At 39.6% G+C, this 23,929-nt stretch overlaps 1 protein-coding gene across 10 annotated transcripts in view; it reads right to left on the bottom strand.

Annotated features, from left to right (window-relative positions):
• TENM3 (teneurin transmembrane protein 3) overlaps positions 1-23,929 on the bottom strand; it is a 468,379-nt gene that overhangs the window by 9,771 nt on the left and 434,679 nt on the right. For all 10 annotated transcript variants that reach the window (XM_077814520.1, XM_077814521.1, XM_077814523.1 and 7 more), the window contains 3 exons: positions 12,002-12,177; positions 10,082-10,317; positions 4,021-4,317 (listed from right to left, as the gene is read on the bottom strand). In XM_077814520.1, the coding sequence (XP_077670646.1) occupies positions 4,021-4,317; positions 10,082-10,317; positions 12,002-12,177 (709 nt within the window). The remainder of the gene's footprint in view (positions 1-4,020; positions 4,318-10,081; positions 10,318-12,001; positions 12,178-23,929) is intronic.

Genomic DNA, 23,929 nt, shown 5'->3' with positions numbered 1-23,929 from the left:
CCTGGGAACTACAGGCTAGTCAGCCTCACCTCAGTCCCTGGAAAAATCATGGAGCAGGTCCTCAAAGAATCAATCCTGAAGCACTTGCATGAGAGGAAAGTGATCAGGAACAGCCAGCATGGATTCACCAAGGGAAGGTCATACCTGACTAATCTAATTGCCTTTTATGATGAGATTACTGGTTCTGTGGATGAAGGAAAAGCAGTGGATGTATTGTTTCTTGACTTTAGCAAAGCTTTTGACACTGTCTCCCACAGTATTCTTGTCAGCAAGTTAAGGAAGTATGGGCTGGATGAATGCACTATAAGGTGGGTAGAAAGCTGGCTAGATTGTTGGGCTCAACGGGTAGTGATCAATGGCTCCATGTTTAGTTGGCAGCCGGTATCAAGTGGAGTGCCCCAAGGGTTGGTCCTGGGGCCGGTTTTGTTCAATATCTTCATAAATGATCTGGAGGATGGTGTGGATTGCACTCTCAGCAAATTTGTGGATGATACTAAACTGGGAGGAGTGGTAGATACGCTGGAGGGGAGGGATAGGATACAGAAGGACCTAGACAAATTGCAGGATTGGGCCAAAAGAAATCTGATGAGGTTCAATAAGGATAAGTGCAGGGTCATCACAAGTCATCACAAGTGCAGGGTCCTGCACTTAGGATGGAAGAATCCAATGCACCGCTACAGACTAGGGACCGAATGGCTAGGCAGCAGTTCTGCGGAAAAGGACCTACGGGTGACAGTGGACGAGAAGCTGGATATGAGTCAGCAGTGTGCCCTTGTTGCCAAGAAGGCCAATGGCATTTTGGGATGTATAAGTAGGGGCATAGCGAGCAGATCGAGGGATGTGATCGTTCCCCTCTATTCGACATTGGTGAGGCCTCATCTGGAGTACTGTGTCCAGTTTTGGGCCCCACACTACAAGAAGGATGTGGATAAATTGGAGAGAGTCCAGCGAAGGGCAACAAAAATGATTAGGGGTCTAGGACACATGACTTATGAGGAGAGGCTGAGGGAGCTGGGATTGTTTAGCCTGCAGAAGAGAAGAATGAGGGGGGATTTGATAGCTGCTTTCAACTACCTGAAAGGGGGTTCCAAAGAGGATGGCTCTAGACTGTTCTCAATGGTAGCAGATGACAGAACGAGGAGTAATGGTCTCAAGTTGCAGTGGGGGAGGTTTAGATTGGATATTAGGAAAAACTTTTTCACTAAGAGGGTGGTGAAACACTGGAATGCGTTACCTAGGGAGGTGGTAGAATCTCCTTCCTTAGAGGTTTTTAAGGTCAGGCTTGACAAAGCCCTGGCTGGGATGATTTAACTGGGAATTGGTCCTGCTTCGAGCAGGGGGTTGGACTAGATGACCTTCTGGGGTCCCTTCCAAGCCTGATATTCTATGATTCTATGATTCTATGATCAGTTGCTCTGGTGAGAAAATCCATACCATCAGCCACAGTTTGTGTCATAAATATAAATGTAAAGGTAACCACCTTTCTATATACAGTGCTATAAAATCCCTCCTGGCCAGAGGCAAAACCCTTTCATGTGTAAAGGGTTAAGAGGCTAAGGTAACCCCGCTGGCACCTGACCCAAAATGGCCAATGAGGGGACAAGAGTCTTTCAAATCTGGAGGGGGGGAACAAAGGGTTTGGTCTGTCTGTGTGATGCTTTTGCTGGGAACAGATCAGGAATGCAGCCTTACAACTCCTGTTAAGTTAGTAAGTAATCTAGCTAGAAAATGCGTTAGATTTTCTTTTGTTTAATGTCTGGTAAAATAAGCTGTGCTGGAGGGAATGTATATTCCTGTTTTTGAGTCTTTTTGTAACTTAAGATTTTGCTTAGAGGGATTCTCTATGTTTTGATTCTGATTACCCTGTAAGGTATTTACCATCCTGATTTTACAGAGGTGATTCTTTTACCTTTTCTTTAATTAAAATTCTTCTTTTAAGAACCTGATTGATTTTTCATTGTTCTTAAGATCCAACGGTTTGAGTCTGTGTTCACCTGTACAAATTGGTAAGGATTTTTATCAAGCCTTCCCCAGGAAAGGGGGCGTAGGGCTTGGGGGGATATTTTGGGGGAAGACGTCTCCAAGTGGTCTCTTTCCCTGTTCTTTGTTTAAAACACTTGGTGGTGGCAGCATACTGTTGAAGGACAAGGCAAAGTTTGTACCTTGGGAAAGTTTTTAACCTAAGCTGGTAAGAATAAGGTTAGGGGGTCTTTCATGCAGGTCCCCACATCTGTACCCTAGAGTTCAGAGTGGGGAAGGATCCTTGACAGTTTGGAACTGGGATTTCCACAAAGTACTGTCATTACAGCTCAGAGAATTTCTTTTCTAAAAGGCTTGGCCAGTGGATGTTTTTATCCATGTGGGCTTTCCCCACTTGATGGACTCCGCTGTGTATGGGAGCATTCCTCGCCTCCTGCCTGGCTACAGGTGGAGCTTTCCCCTATGTCTCATGGATGCTGGAGAGGAGGTGGAGAGCTTTCCAGCCTCATAACTTAACCAAAAAAAAAAGTTTCTCCTATTTAGATCTTCCCTCGACTGTTGCAGCTGGTCTCAGCTTTGTAGCAGCAGAATGAAATGACTTAATCAGTTTCATGCAGAGGCCGTGAACATCAGCAGGCACAGATGCTGCTGCTACTTGGGGTACTCTGTAGGGAGTAAGGGGGTCAGCTTGATGGAGTGGAGATACGGACAGACCATGGGTTAGCCTTGATTCCAGCACGACCTTCTGAAGTAGCTGTAGAGTGAAACCAACCAGTCATGCCAGGTTCACTCCACTGTTGACAGCTTTCACCCACTCTTCAAAAGATTATTCCATATGCAAAATGCAAACAAGCAACATAAATGATAACAAGAAGATGATTTTAAAAATAGTTGCCTATTAATAACGGAAGGTGTTATCAATAGTTCAGGGAAGACAAGGCATGTATTTGAATATGATTTTAATACCGCCCCGTTAAAGATTTTAGTTTTAGAAACTGGCAATATTTTATATGTCTTGTCACGTAAACAATGCATGATTTTGAAATCAAGCAGCCAATACAACCTTTTTCTTATCTATATAGGACTATGGTCATGGCCAGCATGTATTCCTGCTAGCTGAAAATAGCTATCCAATATGAATTTTCCTGAAAGATGGATAAAGCAAAATCCCTCAGTATGAACTTCATACCTTGAATGGCAACTTCATTTTTTGCTCATATTGAACAATACACTTTTAAAATTATATGTTCCTTATAGCAACATATCTAATACAAAACTACAAACTACAGAAAAAGAGAAGTTACTTATCAAAGTAACTTTTGTTCTCTGAGTCTATTACCTGTGAAACAGCATGCCTTGCCATGAGTTACTAGATCTATAACAAAGCAATCAGGCTGCGGGGAGGGGGAAAGGTAGTATGTGATTGCTGCTTGGTCACAGCACTCGAGAACTAAGGGTACTAGATGGGTTCTGCTGTTACATGGCAGGGCATAAGATCTCACAATGGGGATATGCAGAGACAGTATTGGGAAAGAGACTCATGTTTCTATTATATTAATATATACAGAAGACTCCTGAGTTCTCCATCATTGCTTTTATTCTGTGCTACAGCATGAACAAAGTATGAACTGGCAGCTTTAACTATAATGAAATAATAACTCTTTTCTGTGCCACAAAACACAACATACAAGTTGGACATAAATCATTTACCAGTGACTTAAGTTACCAAGATCTCATTAATTCCTGTATATTATTTTATGTATTAAGAAAGCAGGTAGATAGAGATGCTGCATGTTTGTTATATGGCCTAAATAATTTACGAATACATCAGTTACTAGAAGTTAACTAAGACTAGACTGCAGAAACATTAATCACCCCAGTACCCATGTGAATCACATATGGATACTTAAAACCAGAAATAAAATTTGGTCCTGCTGTGTATTTTCTTTGCATACCGCTGATATGTTGTGCATAGCTTTCAATGTGCTAAAAGCAATGTTGATAGAACAAAGCATCTGTTAAAACTTTAGTGTTCTTTACCTTTTCCAGATAGGTGTAACTCCAAGTTTTTCCATCTGCAAATACTCTAGATACAATCCTTCCCTGCCCATCATACTCTACTTTTTCACTGGTGGTTCCTCGCTGAATACTGCCAATTTGACCTGTAGATGAATAGGTAACATTGACAGCCATCAGCTTGCTGCTTGGCAGCCAGAGAGTTGGATGCCCTGATGTGTCGTAAGCAATCCTCAGCAGAAATTTACGGTGGTCATCATAGATCTTTTCTGTCTTTGTGGTTCGATCAAAGTCGACTGAAAGGAGGTTTCTGCCATTAACCTTTTATAAAACAAACAAGATGACACAATAAATCATGTTGTTCAAATACCAGTGACCTATTACTTCCTCAGAGTACCAGCTATTGTTTAAACACCATTTATAATGATTGATTCCTTGTGTCAGTACATTAATTTAGCAACTTCTTGCTATAAGTGCAAGGCTTTAGATTAACTGATGTTTTAAAAGGTTTCATTAAGTGGAGAGACAGCCTGGCATTTGTTCAAAATCTTTTCAATTAAATTCCTTAAGGTTTAGTCAACAGTTAACAAAATACTAAAGTATATCCATTGAAAACTTTTATAATAACTGGTGCTATTTGAAGAGCACATACCACTGCTTTTAGATAAGCAGTACAAAAATGTGGGGCAATGACTAAAGAGTTAGCAAATAATTCAGTGAAACAAGACAAATCACTGCACGGTTAATTAACATTAATCAATGACACTTAAAAAGTGAGCAAAGAACTCAGTCCTAATCCTTTACTGTGAGCACCATCAAAACAACTAGTAAAAGTTAACGTTTTGAAGCTAGATTTAAACTTAAGCACATAGGAATTGCCATACTGTATCAGACACACAATATTTAGTCAGTATCTTGTCTATGACAGTATCTAATGCAAGATGCCTCCAAGGAAGATACAAGAAACCCTTAGTGGATAATTATGAAATAACATGCCCTCAGAGGAAGTTTATTCCCAACCCATGGGTCAATTAAAGGTTGGATTATGTCCTGAAGCATAATGTTTATAACAGTTTTTAATAAAAAAAACAACCAGCCAACAACCTTTCCATTCTAACTATGGAACTTCTCTTCGTACGTATACAGAAAAACCCTTTGTTGAAACCAGTGATAACAGTGAGTTCCATACATTAATTATACATTGTATGCATTTTTTTCATTTTTGAATACACTGCCTTTTAGCTTCATTGATTGTCCCTTTATTCTTGTATTATGAGAGCAGGTGAATAGAAATGACTGTTTTTCTTTTTGTTTACTATTCATACTTTATATACCTCTAGCATATCTCGTCTTAATTTATCCCCTCTCTACAGTAACCTGTCCCTTTGTTTTTTAGTTTCTTTTTTAATCCAGGTCTACACCATTTTTGCTGCTCATCTCTGAACCCACTCCACATGTGCTCTTTCTTTTTTGAGTTTTCTGTGTGAAGATGAATTATTGATAACCAAGATAGATTTTCAGCACAGCAAAATGATAATAAATGAGAAGAAGGGGCAAGAACAAGATGATAGTTGTATAAAGCATTTTTAAAAATCCACTTTCTAAATTGACACATGCAGGAGAAGAGAGGAGTATGAATAAGGGGTGAAGAGAGCTAGTCCAGTAACATTTGGAAAGGAGCAAGAGAATATGCTGATCAGAGAAACTAAAGGAAGATATTTGCTTTTAAAGAGTGCACATGAGTGAAAATATAAACTGCCTTGAACTTTACCCTACAGTTGATATGCTTCAAAAACATGCATCTAAGTTAGATCTTTATTGTTGGGCTAACGGGTATTAAAGAGCTGCTGATGGATCACAGAAAAGTTTGGGGGGAAAAAAACCCCAAACATTTTCCAAAGAATCTGATCTGCTTATGTATCATATTTGTCTCTGTTGACTTGTTCTTGTGGGATCAGTGGCATAAAAACAGGATCTTTGTTCTCACCTTCAGAACAAAAATCTTGTTTTCATGTAAAAACTGTCTTGTATAAAAAAACGGAAAAATCTAACAGCTGCAGAAGTGTTATGTAATACACTTAATGAGCTGTCTAATGTTCTTTAAATATACTTCCACAAATAAATGTTCTAAGGGCTTGTCTATACTCGAAACACTTCAAGGTGCAGCTGTGCCTCTGTAGCACTTCACTGTAGAGGCTACCTGTTCAGATGGGAGGGGTTCTCTCTCATCATAGGTAAGCTCCCTCCCTAAGAAAGAAGAATTCTACCATCAACCTCGTGCTGTCTACACCGGGGTGAGTTCAGTTACCTACATCACTCCAGGGTCTGGATTTTCTTACACCCTTGAGCAATGAACTTGGGTTGACCTAACTTTTTAGTATGGACCAAGATTGATTCTAAAACCAGTTTAAATCTGAATATGGCATACTCCCATCTGCCCCACTTCCGTTGTTTGAGGGCTTTTGCTATTTTTATTTTCAGGAAGATTTTTTTATTCCATTTCCCTACCTTTTAGATCAGGTGATTTGCCTGAATTAGTTTTTCTGTAGGGAGTGCTCTTTATCTCTGTCTTCCATTTCTTAGCCTTCCGCAGACACCCCTCCATTCACCTCTGTCTGTCCCTTTCTGCCTATTCTTTCTTTTGGTCTTTGGAATTCTCAGTAAAAATGGGAGAAATGTATCAGTAGTCCATGATTATGTACATAACTAGAAGATCCAAAGCCTTCTGTATGTGGCATAAATTGCAAATTATTTTGGGATTATGGATAGATTTAAAAATTAGATTAAAAATTTAGATAAATGCATCATGTTACCTACATCAAGTATAATACAGTGAAAGTGTAATATTCACTAATACATATTTCAGCAATACATTTTGTCATTGTCTTTGTGTACATTTGTCTTCTTTGCAGCAAATGGTTATTGACATATTAGCAGGGAAAAGTTAGGAGTGCCCTGTTTTTTGTTCTTCCTTCTTTTCTCATTCTCTCCTCTCCATTCTCTTTTCTCCTTCACTCTTATGCAGACTGCACTGCAGCCTTTTCATAGTGTGTGTTTACACAAATTTTAAAAAAAAGGTCTCAGCTTTTTTTCTTTAGGGCTTTTTTTCTCTCCTTTCTCAAGGTATTTTCCTCTCACCATCTCATCTTCTTACTTTTCTCCTCCTACCCTATTTTCCCCCAAAGGTATTTGCACTTTAATTACTATTATTTTATCCAAATTTCTAATTGCTCACTCTGTTTTTTCCCTATTTTGACAAATCTCCCCCCTCTATTTGCCTTTCCCTCAACTTTCTCCTCATCTCTCCATAACTCCTGTGAGGCTGTAGCACCTTACAGGTTCTTCTCCCTTCCTTGTTGCACTAGAGCAGTGGTTCCCAAACTTGTTCCATTGCTTGTGCAGGGAAAGCCCCTGGCGAGCCGGGCCGGTTTGTTTACATGCTGCGTCCGCAGGTTCGGCCGATCGTGGCTCCCAGTGGCCACGGTTCGCTGCTGCAGGCCAATGGGAGCTGCTGGAAGCGGCGAGGGCTTTTCCTACACAAGCGGCGGAACAAGTTAGGGAACCACTGCACCAGAGCAAGGAAGTTTGAAGGGTATCACTCTATTTCTGAAAGATGGGATTAATGGGGATTTTTCTTTTGCTGATTCTGTGATTTATTTGGCCATATTACATTTTTTGGTAGCAAACCAGGTTTAAGTTAGATTTTCTTAGATGCCCAGAGGCCTTTGGGCAAGAGAACCCTATAAATAGAATATTATCCTCCATCCATCTAGGGTGCCTTGGCCTCCAAGAGATTTGACATGTGCTTCAGTGGGTCTGCTAACCTCCCTTGTTGCACAATGAAATGGTTATGAACCAGAGAAGACAAATCGTTTGTGGAGATGAAAGCTACAATGCTAAGGAGAAAAAGGAATGTGACCCTCAGGCTGAACACAGTAATACTTAAAAAGAGAGTACAAGATTTCTGTCTGGGCCAAGTTCCCTTTCTTTTAGGTGAGCTGCTTTCCTTTTTCATTCCCTTAGCAAGAAACAGCAGGTGCCAAAACTAGGTAGGGTTTTGCCTACGCTGAGCAACCATCACTGTAAATAATTGTTTTTCCTTGTCAGAAAAAAAAATCAATTTTTCTTGGGGTTGGGGAGATGAGGAGGAATATGAGATGCAAGGGTGTTTTTCTTTTCTCCTTTGTCCCTAATGAAATTTTTAAAATGGCACATTACCTATAACTAGTCAAGAGGACCAGACTGAAGTTATTCACCTTTATTTGATGAACCACCAAAGATTGATTTAAAAGAATTAGGTGTAATTCCAATAGTAATTCAGATTTCTATTGTGGTCTTGAGGTGGTCTCCTGGCAACCTAATTCTGAGTGCTTAATCTATGTTGTCTTTATCAAATGACTGTTGTAAATCATAGTTTGCCTGTTGAATACATTTTGCCTACTGTATAATAAGGAGAAAAAACCTAACAAGACGGTAAAAGGCACATATTAGAGGGTTATTTTTGGAAACAAAATTAAGACTTTTCTTCCAGAAATATGTATTGTTGCAACTTTCAGTATTTTTTTAAAAAGAATGAGATCCTAGGATTGCACTAGTGTTATGGCAGGAAGTGTTACCAAAGATAATAAAAGTTATCTTCAAATACAGAAATTCCATGACGTTATCAAGATTCAAATTCAACTGACATCTCTATGCTGATGACTCACAGATCTACCTTTCCACTCCAGACCTGTATCCTTTTGGCCAAACTAAAATCTTTGACATCTCCTTGTGAATGTCTAGTCATCAACTCAAGATTAACATGGCTAAAACAAACCTCTCAATCGCTCCCCACTGCCAAGTCTTCCCTGTTACCTCCTTTCTCAATTACTGTGGACAATACCATTCTGCTTGTCACTCAGGCCTGTAACCTGGGGGTCATCTTCATCTCAGACTTCTCTTTCTTTAGGTCCTCGCATTCCACCTATGTCTAAATCTTGCTGATTCTTTCTGCATAATATCTTGAAAATATGGCCTTTCCTATCCACCCACACGGCAAAACTCTCATCTGAACTCTCATCATCTTATGTCTCAATTACTGCAACATTCTTCTCTCGGTCCTGGACGAATGCATTCTTGCCCCACTCATATCCATTCGGAATGTTGCTGCAAAGGTAATTTTCCTAGCCCATCACTTTGACCGTATAACCTCTCTCTTTGCATCCTTCCACTGAGTCCCAGTTCTCTAACACATCAAACCTAAGATGGTTCTATGCACTATCAGAGCCCTTCATGGCTGACCAATATTGTCTCTTTCTTTCCTTGTATTCCCCTCGTCTATCTGGATCCATCGGTTGTTTCTTTTCTTACACTTAGATTGTAAGCTTTTTGGGGCAGGGAGCATCTTTTGCTCTGTATGGCTACAGTACCTAGCACAATGGGGTCCTAGTCCATGACTTGGGCTCCTAGGCAGTATGATAATACTACAACTACTACTACTACTAAATGCTGACTCATTCCATGATATTAGATGCCAATTGATAGCTGCTTTCAACTACCTGAGAGGTGGTTCCAGAGAGGATGGTTCTAGACTATTCTCAGTGGTAGAAGAGGACAGGACAAGGAGTAATGGTCTCAAGTTGCAGTGGGGGAGGTTTAGGTTGGATATTAGGAAAAACTTTTTCACTAGGAGGGTGGTGAAACACTGGAATGCATTGCCTAGGGAGGTGGTGGAATCTCCTTCCTTAGAAGTTTTTAAGGTCAGGCTTGACAAAGCCCTGGCTGGGATGATTTAATTGGGGATTGGTCCTGCTTTTGAGCAGGAGGTTGGACTAGATGACCTCCTGAGGTCCCTTCCAACCCTGATATTCTATGATTTTAAGTTCAACAAAGAGAGACCATGGAAAAGACAAGAGCAATTAAAGAAAGAAAAAACACTACCCAATAGGTAAAGTAGTAACCATGGCTACTTTCAGCTCTGCCGTGGGACTATATATTCTACATATTCTGTGGCTGAGGAATAGCAATGCCCATTGAATCGTGCCTATGTTACCACTCATGAACACCAAATGCCGTCGGTATCATACATACTCGAACGTTTACTCACCCTTAGCTTTCGTCCAAACACATTGACTTTTCCTTGGGCTTGTTCTTTTCGGAATCTCCATTCTACTAAATTCTGTCCATTCTCTCCTGGGAGAGTCATGTTTCTTTTTGCTACTGTTGGATTGGCTGTGCCAGCTAAGACATGCGGTTCTGTTTGGTAGTGTGAATCCATGCCACTGGCATAGATAATTCTGAGGGAGCCATCATAGCCAATCTGGTAGCTGTTCCTTAACTGATCTGAAAATGAAACAAAGTATAAAAACACACTACTTACATGGGTTAAAAATCTGGCTTTTTCATGCATTCGCATATGCAAGTACATAAAGTCTTGACATTATATACTGACATTTATTTGACTAATATATGCAGGGTGAGATTTTTAAAAGTATCTACAGGCTACATTCACACAGGGAACGTAGGCACAGCAATGCTCAGCACCCAACTCCTAGGCCCTCTACCACCCAGTGGTTTTGACAGACCCACACTCCCCAGGCATTGTATGTGGAGAGTCAGGTGTTTAAGGAGGGGATTCACAGAAGCCAGCAAGCTGAGTGGGGAGCCAGCTAAACTAGCCACCACTGAAATGCAGAGGAAAAGGGAGAGGTTTAATGCCTAGATCCACAAAGAGTCTTAAGCATCTAATAGGCTATGAGGAGGTGCTTCCTTCCCATCAGGATTTATAGCCATGAATCCTCTCCTGGAGTTAGGCACCTAAGCCACAGAGACACATTCTCCCCCCGCTTATAGCCAATAGCCCAGTGGTTAGGGCACTCACCTGGGATGTGGGAGATGCGGGTTTAACTCCCCCCACTGCCTGAGTCGGAGCTGGGACTTGAAGCCAGGTTTCCCATATTCCAGATAAGTGCCCTAATTACCAGACTATTGAGTATTCTAGGGGGTGCCTTCCTCAGTCTCTCCTGTTGAAGCTGTTCCAGTTGGTACAAATAATTAAATATGCATTGCAACAGGGACTTGAACCTTACTCCCACATCCTGGGGAGTTCCCTAACCACTGAGCTATTGGATATTCTGGGATACACTCACACTCACACTCTCCCACCCTCTCAAGTGACTTTTGTGAGGGTTAAGGATGCTCAGAGCACACCTACCAGACTGGGCCCACAGGCAAGGTGATAGGCAGGAGAATGCCTTGTTTGAGAATCCTGCTGGGGATTAGGCATGAGTTAGTGCACCGAGCAGCTCAGCAATGACAGGACTTAGGCAGCTTCACGCATGCCCACCAGCAGAAACTTAGGTGCCTAGGGGACTTTAGGCACCTACAGGGTTAGGCAGAAGCTGAGTAGTGGTTTTGTAAATGTCAGAGGTGCCTAAATATTGGACTTACGTGCCCAAGTCTCTTTGAATCTAGCCCTAAGTGATTTGGAGCACAAATCCATTTGACTTACAATGGGACCTGTGCTCAAAGTCACTTAGGCACTTTGGAAAAAAAATCACACTTTCAGAGTAGTTCTTTTAGACTGTCAAAAGTATATTCTTTATTGTATCATTATATTTTACTGTATTTGCGAAATACTAAGTGCACTGTGAGTGCTGCTAGAATGTGCTGCTGTAGCTTCACAAACTACCTTAAATCTCAGATCCAACGTCAAACCATTTTTAAACCAATTCTTTCCCCCATTCCCCCCCTCTCCCCCGTGGTCTTTCGTCATTATTTATTGGCAGACTAGGTATCCTCTATGCCTGATCCCAAAGTTTGTTTCCAAAACCAAGAGCTTGTTGGTTAGATAATAAAGAAGAGTTAATTACATCCTCGTATCTACTCCCTCCCTCTAAGGTCCTTGAACTGTAATATTTTCACTAACGTCTGCTGTGCTAATGTACCCATTTAGGCAGCTGATCTGAATACATTATGCACGGAAAAAAAATCTGATTATAAATACCTGTGGTTTTGTTTACAGTACCTTGAACCATGGTATAGAAAGAATCAATTGATGATAAGTTTGAAGTGATGCTGACGTCTTCCTCTCTGCTAGATGACTCAATGTCCACTGTAATGGCCCTTTCCATTTCCCCGTGAAGGTTAGTGACCACTCCAGTTGGAAACGTAACATTTGTGAGACGACCCTCACTGTCATAGCTAAAATAAAACATGGTGCAAAATAAAACAGTAAATAGCAAGAACAAATTGTTTTCACTTACAAGTAGAATAAACAGAAATATGAGCTGCTGATATTGTAAGGAATGTTTGCTTTGTGTGTGTGCTATATGCACAATGAAGAATTCAAACATACTTTGAAGTAGCAAAAGCCAGTTTAACACATAGGAGTCTCAGTGGTGCTAGCAAGAGCAAACAGATGGATTTCCAGCTCTGCATATTATTCTTTGAAATGGAAGCAAAATCATGTTGTACATCTAATTTGCTGTTTCAAAGGAAACATGCATAGCAGTGTAATTCCTTAGCATTCTGAACTCACTTTCTATTATCAGTGTGCAAAAAAAAAAAAAAAAAGTGTTCTCTCAGAAAGGCAGAAATCATGGGATTGAAGTAACAGAAAAGGGTCTCTACTTTGAGGGAATGATTTCCACATAATTTTAAACCATCAATTTAAAATCAATTTGCTTGGATATTTGCTTTACCTGTCATAAATACCACATGGGATTACTGTAACTGAAAGAGATTAGGTTAAAAAATAATTCTCTAGTTTTCAGTTTAGTTGCTTTCACATTTGACAGCACTTTGTATATATCAATTTCATCCTTTCACTATAGTCCATTTCCCTTATTTGTGTAGGATTTTCACACAGCAACAAGAGAGAATTTTTTTTTTAAAAAAAGAAACTGTGGTTGCTGTTCCCAAAGTAATCAAGAGGCCTCATGTTTTACAATTAACTATATTTCAATTTGACAGGATTTCTTCTAGTATAAAAGAGTTTCCAGTATAAATATATTGCGCATCCCTCATTTTGGGTCTTCTTCATATATTCTGTCTTACCTTTGGGACTTGGCAGGTTGAACGATATTGTACTTATGCAAAAAACTGAACCAACCATACCAACATTTCTTTCACTTCAGTTCAAATGACATCTGTTAAGAATACCAATCCCACCTTCAATCTCATCCTTCAGAGCCATATACTTAATTTTCTTTCATGCAAATCTTCCCTCTCCGTCTCCCAGGGGAATGTAAATATGCCAATTAATGTCTCTTTCTAGGTTCTGCTTTGTAGCACAATGTTTTAGGGGAATGTTTGTTCAAATTATCTTGCTGGGAATTATTTATTAACATCCTTTGACTGCTGTAGCCAAAGAACAGACCTCATTTCAAATAACTCTCACTGTAACTACAGCCACATAGTTAAGCTCACTCATTAGAGGGACCTCTGTGCCTACAGAATCACAATTCAATATTTTTCAGAGTAGCAGCTGTGTTAGTCTGTATCTGCAAAAAGAAAAGGAGTACTTGTGGCACCTTAGAGACTAACAAATTTATTTGAGCATAAGCTTTCGTGAGCTAAAGCTCACTTCATCACGAAAGCTTATGCTCAAATAGATTTGTTAGTCTCTAAGGTGCCACAAGTACTCCTTTTCTTTTGACAATACAATATGTAATACTTGACCATAACTCTGCGTATAACATTCTAAGTGTAAAGCACTGTGGCTGTTCTGTACATCAGCAATAGTTGACATTTCATCGCTGTAAGGTTGTGCATATGGCTGACATGGAGTCCATAGTCCGAGCATTATGTTCTGATTTTTTCTAGCATCTAGGGAGAGGTAATAGGGTGCAAATGAGAAGGCTCTCTTAACTGTCCATATGTGCCAAGTTTTACTCAGTTGGAGAGACAGTCACACTGTCCTTGCTGCATCCCCATGGGTGCGGGGAGTGAACACTGTTTCCCCTCCAATTTTCTCTTCTGGCTACTAGTGGTGACTCTTAGGACTGCTGCACAGGTACTCAAACCTTCCTCCTCCTCCTTTCTTACTGCTCCCATCACTGGCTTCATTGCCCCTACTGTGCCTCTTAGTGCAGCACAGTGGATCACAGTGGGAAAGGGGAATGAGAAAGCAGTCAGAACCAGCTGTGTTGGGGCCTAATATTTGCTGACTCTCCTGATCCTGTACTGTAGCAGCAAAGCAGACAGTTCTATGTCTTCCCACATAGGTACACTCTACCCTATAGTTCTCTTGTGTCAGGAGCTGATGGTAGGTGACAATGTTTGGAGGAAAGACAGATTCTGGGTTGCACAAATTGGGGGCAGGCAATCTGCGTGAGAGAGGTCATAAAAATGGAGGGAAGGGAAAGGATTGATGGGAGTGTGGGCCAGTGAGGATAGTGGAGAAAAAGACCATTGGAGAGGCTCAGGCTAAACAACTTCGTGAAAGGAAGAGTCACAATAGAAATTGGAACTCAAGAGAGACAAAGGGAGGTGAGAAAGCAATAAAGGTAAAAACAGGGGAAGGACAATGTTGTAGCTAATGCATGGGACATGGAATCAAGAAACATGGAGTGTATTCCCAATTCACCCCACTCACTTTCTGCCTAAATTTGGGCATGTCATTTCCCATCTCAGTGGCTCAGTTCCCCCAACTATAAAGTAGGGGTAACAATATTTCCCTCTCTCACAGGTAGATGAAAGGTGTTTATATTATGTGCCAAGAATTATCATTAATATATCAGTTTTAGATTGGGAGACAGGCTGAATCAGAAAAAGCTCACTCATTTCATGTGTTCATATACTTGACACATGTCATTTTAAAAGGTACTTGGAACTTGAAAACTACAACTGCCTGATACAGGCATACTGGTTTAGGAAATGCTGAGCAAACTCATAGGTAGTGTGGGAAAAGAAAGAAAGAAAGATTTTCCATCCCCTTGTAGTCAGGAACGGAAAGCAAGGAGGGAAAGGATGAGCTATGGATGCGTTCTCTTTCAAAGCCAGAATGTGAGAAGATAGACAGGGGAAACTCTTACCTCTCCCAGCAACAATGGGGCAACTTGCTCTTTCTCAACAACCTGGAAGGTTGGTAGGGGTGGGAGAAAAACAGAGGGGAGGCACTCTTTATTCTCAGAAAGAAGGAGAGCAAGCCAAAGATGCAAAGAGGATACTCCTCCCTTTCAGCAACCAGGGGAAAGGGGTGGGTGAGAAATTCTAAGGGGGCTGCTTCGTCACTGAATAGAACAACCTCACAGCACAACCCTCACAATTCAGTATTAACGCACTATACTGTGATTACTTTGTGACTCTCTCTGATCTCATTCAATGAGGAAGCAGCTCTGTTAGTTTTCAAAGGCTGAATACCAACTTTTTATGTCACTCCAAAACATCTCTCATCCTTGATGATTTAGCTCCAATCACTCTTGTCAACATTCCTGCTTTCTTCACTTCTGTTACCATCTTTCATTTCCCCAATTCATTCACTACACAGCAAAAAATCTCTTCTCCCCGTGTCAAATCCACATTTCCATAATCTCTCAGATACTCCATTTGCCTTTGGCTCCACTCTTTCTGTAGTTTACCATATATTCCATTTCATGCTGGATTGTAATATGGGCCCCTCATTTTGAATCACAGCATATGAGTACACACTGTGGCAGTATTTTATTAAACATGATCTCTTCCACAAATAATGTGAAATGTGACATTTGTGAAATAATGTGAAATGTGACTACTTCCCTATCAGGGCACTAGACACAGCAACATCACTCTAGGCATCATCCTGGGCATTCATAGGTTATTTTTAATTTACAATTTGTTGGTGAGTTCAGGTAATTTTCTCATCCAAGCTTGTCAGTTTTAGACCAAGAATTTTGTTCTATCTGCCTAGTGGTCTAACACTGAAATTACCCTTGAAGACATTGGATCTAAGGCTAGACGGCAATCCCCCTCCCTTTGGCTGTTCAGAGCTTCTTTGATTTCTGCATGCCCACCCACAAACACACATACTACTACTATTCCAGGCCTTTCTGATCTTCCTCATGCACTCCAGGTTCTACAATAAAGCCACTCAACCAACCTCTCAAATTTCTCATGAGGATGGCAAACATGGTGAACTTTTCAAGGAAAAAAAAAGTTAAGCTCACTCACCAGTCTACAGTGCCTTTTCAAATTCTCTCAGTTCTATTCCACTCACCTCAACAAAATCACCTCATATGGTTAATGACCACAAAAGGCAAGAGGTGAGACCAAACTAATAACGCCAGAGGTAGAACTGGCCCGGAGAGTCAGACTCCTTGGCCTACTTAAGATCATCTGCTGCAGCTAGCTAGGGTTTCTTTTTCAGAATGACAGACTCTCAGTGGTAATGATTATTATCTTCTCAGACTCTTGACCTTGTGCTCTCTAACTGCTGGAATTTTCTCTTCTGATGTCCATCTTCTTCAGTTTTAATTGCATCCCTGCCCATACCATTTTCGGTTCTAGGCTATACAGGACATTTTCATCACTCTTTCACTTTCCAATTTAGTAACTTCTAGGAAAACCTTGTTGCAAGAGGAAATGTCCCATGCTCAGTTGCACAATGTAACTTCCACTTGTGCCTCAGATGGCATATATCTCAGTTCAGAGGAGATTTACCTTGGTCGCAACTGTCACAGTTTTATACAATAAATTACTTCAGTTTAACATATGGAGCCTTAGAACTGAACTTTATAGTAAAGCTTTTTGTAAAACCTGATGTCAGGGGATGGCCAATATTGTTTTTCAAAGTGCCTCTATAGAACACATGCTTGCAGAATTCCTCCCTTAACAAAATGATTGCAACAAGGAAGAAAAATAATTATGGAACTTACAAACATGTCAGTTTCAAAGTGAAGACTCTCTGCCTTTGGCACATCTCAGATAACAAGATGTGCAAGTCAAATACATTTATGTATTTGTTGCCTTGCTTTAACATTATTTGAGACAGTATATCTGAGAAATGAGGCATGAACATTTTTCATATTATAACTATGTATAAACTGGATGGTAGAATGAACAGTACTATTAATATATTCAGTGAACATACATTAGAAATATCTTCAGTGCATCTCTCTACTTATTGTGAGTGAACAGGAAATTCACAAAACCTTTGCAGATTACTTCTATTTTGTCAATTAAGAGGTCTGCATATCAAAGTACTCTGCACATGTTTCTAGTGGCAAACTACATCAAATGAGAGCATGAAGAAAAAGTTCAAAGCTCATCTTTAATAAATACACAATACTGTCATTGTGCATGTCTATCATCATTTTGATACATATTGAAAATCTATCATAATGTGGCAAAAAATTTTTCATTCAGCTTGTTGAGGCCATTAAGCTCACATTTGCACTGACAGAAAGTAGGATCTGTAATGCAAAAAGAAAATACAGGTAAATCAGAGGTTCTCAAACTGGGGGCTGTGACCCCTCAGGAGGTTGCAAGGTTATTACGTGGGAGGTTGCGAGCTGCCAGCCTCCACCTCCAACCCGCATTACCACCAGCATTTATAATGGTGTTAAATATATTAAAAAGTGTTTTTAATTTATAAGGGGGGTCACACTCAGAGGCTTGCTGTGTGAAAGGGGGTACCAGTACAAAAGCTTGAGAGCCACTGCTTTAAGTCATACCATCAGTTTATAAAGATGTTCTTTTAATTATATTTAACCTCAAAGAAAAAAATGTCCTGAATTTTACCCCCAAAAATCTTGAGGGTAGTAAAAAACAATCTGCCAGTCACAGGTCCAAGACTACCATAAACTGAGACTAGACAAAGTGATGATGATTAAATTAGGGCTGTCAAATGATTAAAAAAATTAATTGCGATTAATTATGAGATTAAAAAATTTAATCTCAGTTTTAATTGCACTATTAAACAATAATAGAATACCAATTTAAATTATTATGAACATTTTTGGATTTTTTCTACATTTTCATATGTATTGATTTCAATTACAACACCATTCTAGCCAAAGGATCTAGTTCATGCCTCCAGTGGTTAGTCTCTAAGGTGCCACAAGTACTCCTTTTCCTTTTGCACATACAATGTTTTCTAGAAAAAGCAGTAAAATTAAGATAACCAGAATTTTTGTCAGGTTAATGGTACTGTTGTTGAAGTGCTATGGAAAGGAGCAGAAGGGTATGGTCCTTCCTTGTTGTACATATTCTTAGCTCTCCTACTATCATGTATCTACCTTCAGTGTCACTTCTACACACTTGACCTATTTGAACCCTTTCATTACTGACAAATAATCTATGTATTTTGACAGTGTAAATCCTGGAGTATGATCATTCAAATGAATGAAATTTTAGGATATACCTTATGAGCCTGATTCTTATTTATATTAAAGCTCATTTACACTGTCAGAGTGGTATAAAGGGTGCCAGGGTAAATGAGAATTAGTATTGGTAGTCTGGGTAGACTTTCTGGTTACTGTGTAAGGTAGTGTCACTTTATTTTGAAAGATGGGGGGCCCTATTAAAACAGTTTAAGAGGTAACTGATAACTTCAGTACAATATTAAAGTTTATTAAATTGAAATCTATATTTACAGAAAGTTTAGCAAAATGAAGAAAAATTATATTCCAATAATTTTACTTTTCCGTCAGCATTAAACACTCAAAGTGAGGATTCCCAGTACGGATAAAGAAGTTCTGCCAATCTGTACTTTTTTAGATGACTCAATTAAAAAAAATGTCTACTCTTTTTAAGTGAAAGTCACTCTGATGCAGAAGGTCAGCATAAACTAGTCTAACAGAAATCTTTTCTGAGGATTCAAGTGGAACTTTAATGGTTCATAGGCCTTGTCCTGGCATTCTACCAGGGATGCATTTCACCCTAGAAGATCTTCTGCTTCTGCTGTTTATTCCCATGAAGTCATATGCTTGTTTTTGTGACATCATAACGTCCACAGATACCAGTAAGAAGGATGATAACTTTGTTTACATTTCATCTCCCAATTTAAGTGAAAGTTTTCCTAATATTTATTACTTTTAGGAAAATTCTTTTATATTTCCTCATTCTCTCTTCCCCTGACCTGGCCTCATTTCTGCCTCAGAAGTGGCTGCGTTTCAGTGATGCCGCATACAAATAATCTGTAGAACGTAATCAGAATCTTTGGGATGAAAGGCACTATATCTTTGTAAATATGAGCTCAAACATTACAAGGGGAAACAATCAATATTCAATAATGCACAATTGCCCCCAAAGGACAGTGCCCCATTCTGCTGGAGGCTGTGAAAACCCCAGAAAGACATGGCACTTGCCCAAAACATCTTAAAATCTAACTTGAAAGAAGAAGCAACAAACGGATGGAAGAGCGAAGAGAGGATGAAGGAAATGATAAGATCATGCAGTTACACAGATTAACTTTTGTATACCTTGATGGTTTCGGATGGTTCAAAATCATCAGAAAGATTTAAAATATAAAAGCAGTTATTCCCAACAGCCACACAATCTAGTCTACAATTATGGGCTGATTCCTTTGTAGGACATACAGCAGAGGGTCCTGGAGCGAAGGAAGGAAGAGATGATAGCAATTACAAGAAGCATTTCCATGCAGGGGAAGTGTGGAGGAAAGCACAGACACATTTATAGGAGAAATGGAAAAGCATATAGGGTTTATATTAGTGGCAGAGCTCAGGGAATGTAGGTAAAATGATAAGAGAGATAAGGTGATAAATTGGGAGATACATAGTATGAAGGGCCTTTAAGGTAAGGACATGAAGCTGGAATCTGGTGTGGTTGAAAACAGTGCATGGTTTATTCTGGGCCTGCTCCTGCATCCACTGAAGTCAAAGGGAATTTTTAATTGACTCAAATGTGCATTGAATCAAACCCTCTGTTAGAAGGGTATTTGTTTCACATCAAAGTGAGATCTGGAATAGATTTTAACTGATTTATGTGAAGCAAAAATGAAAACATCTTCTGGCTGCATTGTAAGAATAGATATTATGGAAAAAACTATGCAAAGGAGATGAGATAATTTTAATATGGGAGTGACTGAGCTCATGGCATTGCTAAGCCTCTGAACTTGCTGGGAGTGAACGAGATACTTTCAGAAGCCTGAAGAAAGATAGGTAGAGCTGCGTATTTATGGAGTTAATAAAAGTGCTATTGCCTTCTTGTCAACTAACCTGACTCCTCAGTGCTTTTCTAAACATTACAGACATCATCTCCTGATTTTCTTGATAGGAACCAAGGCACCTCTCACTTTCCCCTGCATGGAAGCTTTGTAATATTGCTGATCATTGTTGCCATTGTGATATTATTACCTATTTGATGGTATCTCATTTCTATTTTCATTACTTAGCTTACCTTTAAAGACCAACATTATATAAAGTAATCTTCCAAGGACTGAAAAAATGAAGAAAAAAGGTAAAAGTACATGAACTAAGAGACACTGTTTTGTACCTTGCTACCAGCGACATAGGTGCTCTATAAATATCTAGGGAGTGAGATAAAGTTTTTCTTCAGAGTTTTCACACTGATGCCTAGAGCACTGGTAATAGGATGCTATTTAGCATGTTTACTTTTGTTCTCTAAGCAGGCATATTATGAAATAGTAAGAGGATTTCGTTGTTCATTATGAAGATAATTTTTCCAGAATTGAGTTTTTAATATTTTGTTTCATTAAATTTATGAGATTTACTGTAATGTTATGCTATTTTTATATTATGGAGAGTTGCAAGGTCACAGCCTGTTTTCACAGCAAAAAGAATTTAATTTTTTAAACCTTTTAGGAAGAAAGTTAAGAATCTGTGCATTTTTACAATTTATCTACAGTAGAAATGTAAACATACAATTAAAGCAAGCTGCACCATTATCATTGAGAAAGTCTCAAAAATAGTAAGTTGGATTCAACATTGTTACATAATATTTGTATATAGCACCAACTGTGCATTAGCAATATGAAGAGAAAGTTTCTGCCCTAAAGAACTTAGGCTGGATTCTCTGATCTACTGCCTTCACGCACACAGTGAATGTACATCAGCCAGAGACTTTCCCTGAAGAATTTCCTTTGCATAGGGCAAATCTTTGGCTAGTGTGAAGCAGGTGGAGGTGGTTCCGTCATGTCCCATGTCAGCTTTGCCACACATTGCTGATGCGTCCCTCACTAGAGTTTTACCACCTGGCATAAGGGCAAGGCAGCACATATCAGGGGCAGCAAGAGGAGGTGGTATAATGGAATTAAACTCAGTTATACCTCATCCTTGGTTGGCATAAGAGCTTCTGCCAGGAGCAGAAGTTACTGCTGCCCAAATTGCCATGGCTGTGTAGAGTAGGTCCAGGGAACCATGACTGTGAGCCCGCACATTGCACTGCACATCTCCAGTGGTTTTTGAGAGGGATTTGGAGGAAAAATGTGTGTAAGGGATTCTGAGCTGAGTCAAAGAGCAGGTTTAAGGTGACTGAGATACCATGGAAGGAGTGCCAGAGAAGACAGCTGAAGGAGATGAAGAACGAAGAAGCAGATACAAAGATACAAGTTGTATAGCTTGAGCTCACTGATGGGGAAAAAGACAGGTCAAGAAGCTGTCAGGGGCCAGGTTGTATAGTCAAGAATTTGATATAGGAGAAGGCAAAAAAGGAATTTGAAAAGGGACTGAACACAGTTAATATAGTAAGCATGGTGAATGATTTTTTGCCCATCACATTTTGAACTCATTGATAGGTGGGTGGCAGGAGATAGGAATAGTTGGAGCAAGAGATTCTGAGGGCCTGAACAAGCATGTTGGTGGTAGGAATAGAGAGGGTGACTAGGCTTTGAGATAATGTAACTGCACGATGTTTTAGAAGTAATGAAAAACATGGAGTAATACAAGTCAGAAACAGACAAGACATATTTGATCATCTACAGTCCATCCTCCTGCCAATGCAGTGGATGTGTAGTATATTTTCTAATGCTAGGCTGATTCAGAGCAGCAGAGCCAAAGAATTCTGGGTTTGTGTAGCCTTTAATGGCTACCACCTAGCTATGATGGATATAACAGAAGAACAAATAACTCAAAACCAGTATAGTATAAAGGGCCAAATCTTTCTTGGATTATGCTTTACATCGGGTCGGCAACCAGAATTTCTGTTCTGTGGGAAATTCTGACATTAAAAAAAAAATCCAAATCAGAATGAAAAGCAGAAATTTTGAAAATGCGTACAAAATGAAAAATTCTGAAAAAACTCTATTTGGAACCATTGAAACATTTTCTTGGGATGATATCTATTTTTGTTTGTTTGTTTTGATAACGTAGAAATTTTTTTTTGACAAGGTGGAAACATCATTTCAATAATGTCAGATTGTACCTTCTCTAAACTAAATTATCCAACATTATTGAAACAAAATGATTCTACGTTATCACCGTCAAAAAATTTATTGCAATCAACACATTCCTGCCGAATGTTTGTAGTTCAACAAAACTGCATTTTTGACGGAAAACTGTTTTGTCAATCTTTTTTTAACCAGATGATTGACTCCTGTAGGCAATCCCAGTGTGTACAGTGAGATTACTTGTGTTAATACGGGAAGCAGCATAAGGCCCAAAATATTGTTTTACAATATTTCCACTTCAGCTTTCATCAGGAAGTGCATAAAAGGAGGAGTAAAATGGAAATGTTTTGTTTACTTCTGAATGTAATCTCTTCACCGTTGTTGCATTTCACTGGAATGTTGGTGCCTGGTATGTGGGGTAGCTAAACCACTCAGTTCAGGGCCTGTACCCTCCTCTGAATCATACAGCACTGAGCAAACTGCCAGCACTCAACACATTATTAATTTTAATAATAACCACAATAGGTAAAGCATGATGCTAAGCAGTCAAGCACGTAAAAGGGATTTTTTTTTTACCTGGAACGCGATATAAAACATTAACTTCAGGATTCACATTCTGCAGACGTTAAAACTTTTCTAAATTGTCTGGAATGCTTGTTCATTTAACAAGGGGGGCAGAAAAAACTTATTACAGTTTCCCTGCTCCTAATGTCACTCTCCTTGATTTCCATCCCCAGTCCCTTGGTGACTGATGAGCAAAAGAAGGAGTGAAAAGACAAATGAGCTCAGGGCATGCAATGCCCAGGGAGGAGCAGGATGTCAGGAGATACAAGTGGGGTTTAGGAAGAAAGGTACCGAGGGGAGTGGAAAAGTCAGACAGCCAAATATGCCTTTGTGAACTGATGGGGGAATTTGGAAAGAGGGAGGAGGATCAGAGAGCAGGTAAAAAATGTAACAAAATACTGCAGGAGCGGTAGCTTTGGGGGCCAAATGGATGGGGAAAAGAAGGAAAAGCAGTGAGAGGACTGCAGGGGGGATACACCTGGGATCTGGAGCAGATCTGTGTCTGCTTGATGCTACCCTTCCCTGAAAGAAAAGAGGAAAGAACATAGAAAGGAATTAGATATACAAGCAGGAAATATGCATGTTTAGCCTGAGTAAGTGCTCCTTTCTACTAGTAAAGTAACACTAGATAGGTTAAAAAGAGTTCTTTTTCTTGGTGTTTAAGCTTCAGGGAGCTAGCATTTTGAAATCCAAATATCCAGATGTTATTCCCTCATAAACAATTCTTCAAGGTTTGAATATTTTCTTCACTGAGACTATCCTGAGATCAGCAAGGCTGTAGTTTAATGCACTAAAATGTTTAGTTACTGGCTGAAACAATTTTTCAGGAATCACATTAAACTTGTGATTGAAGGGAAAAAGCCCATAAATTGATATTAGTTTTAACTAAGAATTCATTGTTGGAATTAATTCATGGTTAATGAAATAGACGGTCAAAATCTTTCTGGAGATAAGAGAAAGTAGAAGATTAAAATTTTAGATTAGCATAGGGAATGTGTACATCCTTCATAAAAGCCAGGGGAGTAAAAATGACCACAAACTGATTTAAAGCAGCTAACCCCAACAATCAGATAGCATTAAGTTATGAAGGCAAGAGACACTAAA

This window comes from Eretmochelys imbricata, chromosome 4 (assembly GCF_965152235.1).
Source record: "Eretmochelys imbricata isolate rEreImb1 chromosome 4, rEreImb1.hap1, whole genome shotgun sequence".
Lineage (NCBI taxonomy): Eukaryota > Metazoa > Chordata > Testudines > Cheloniidae > Eretmochelys > Eretmochelys imbricata.
Note: the sequence above shows the minus strand (reverse complement) of the source record. Positions and strands in the feature narration are given on the sequence as shown.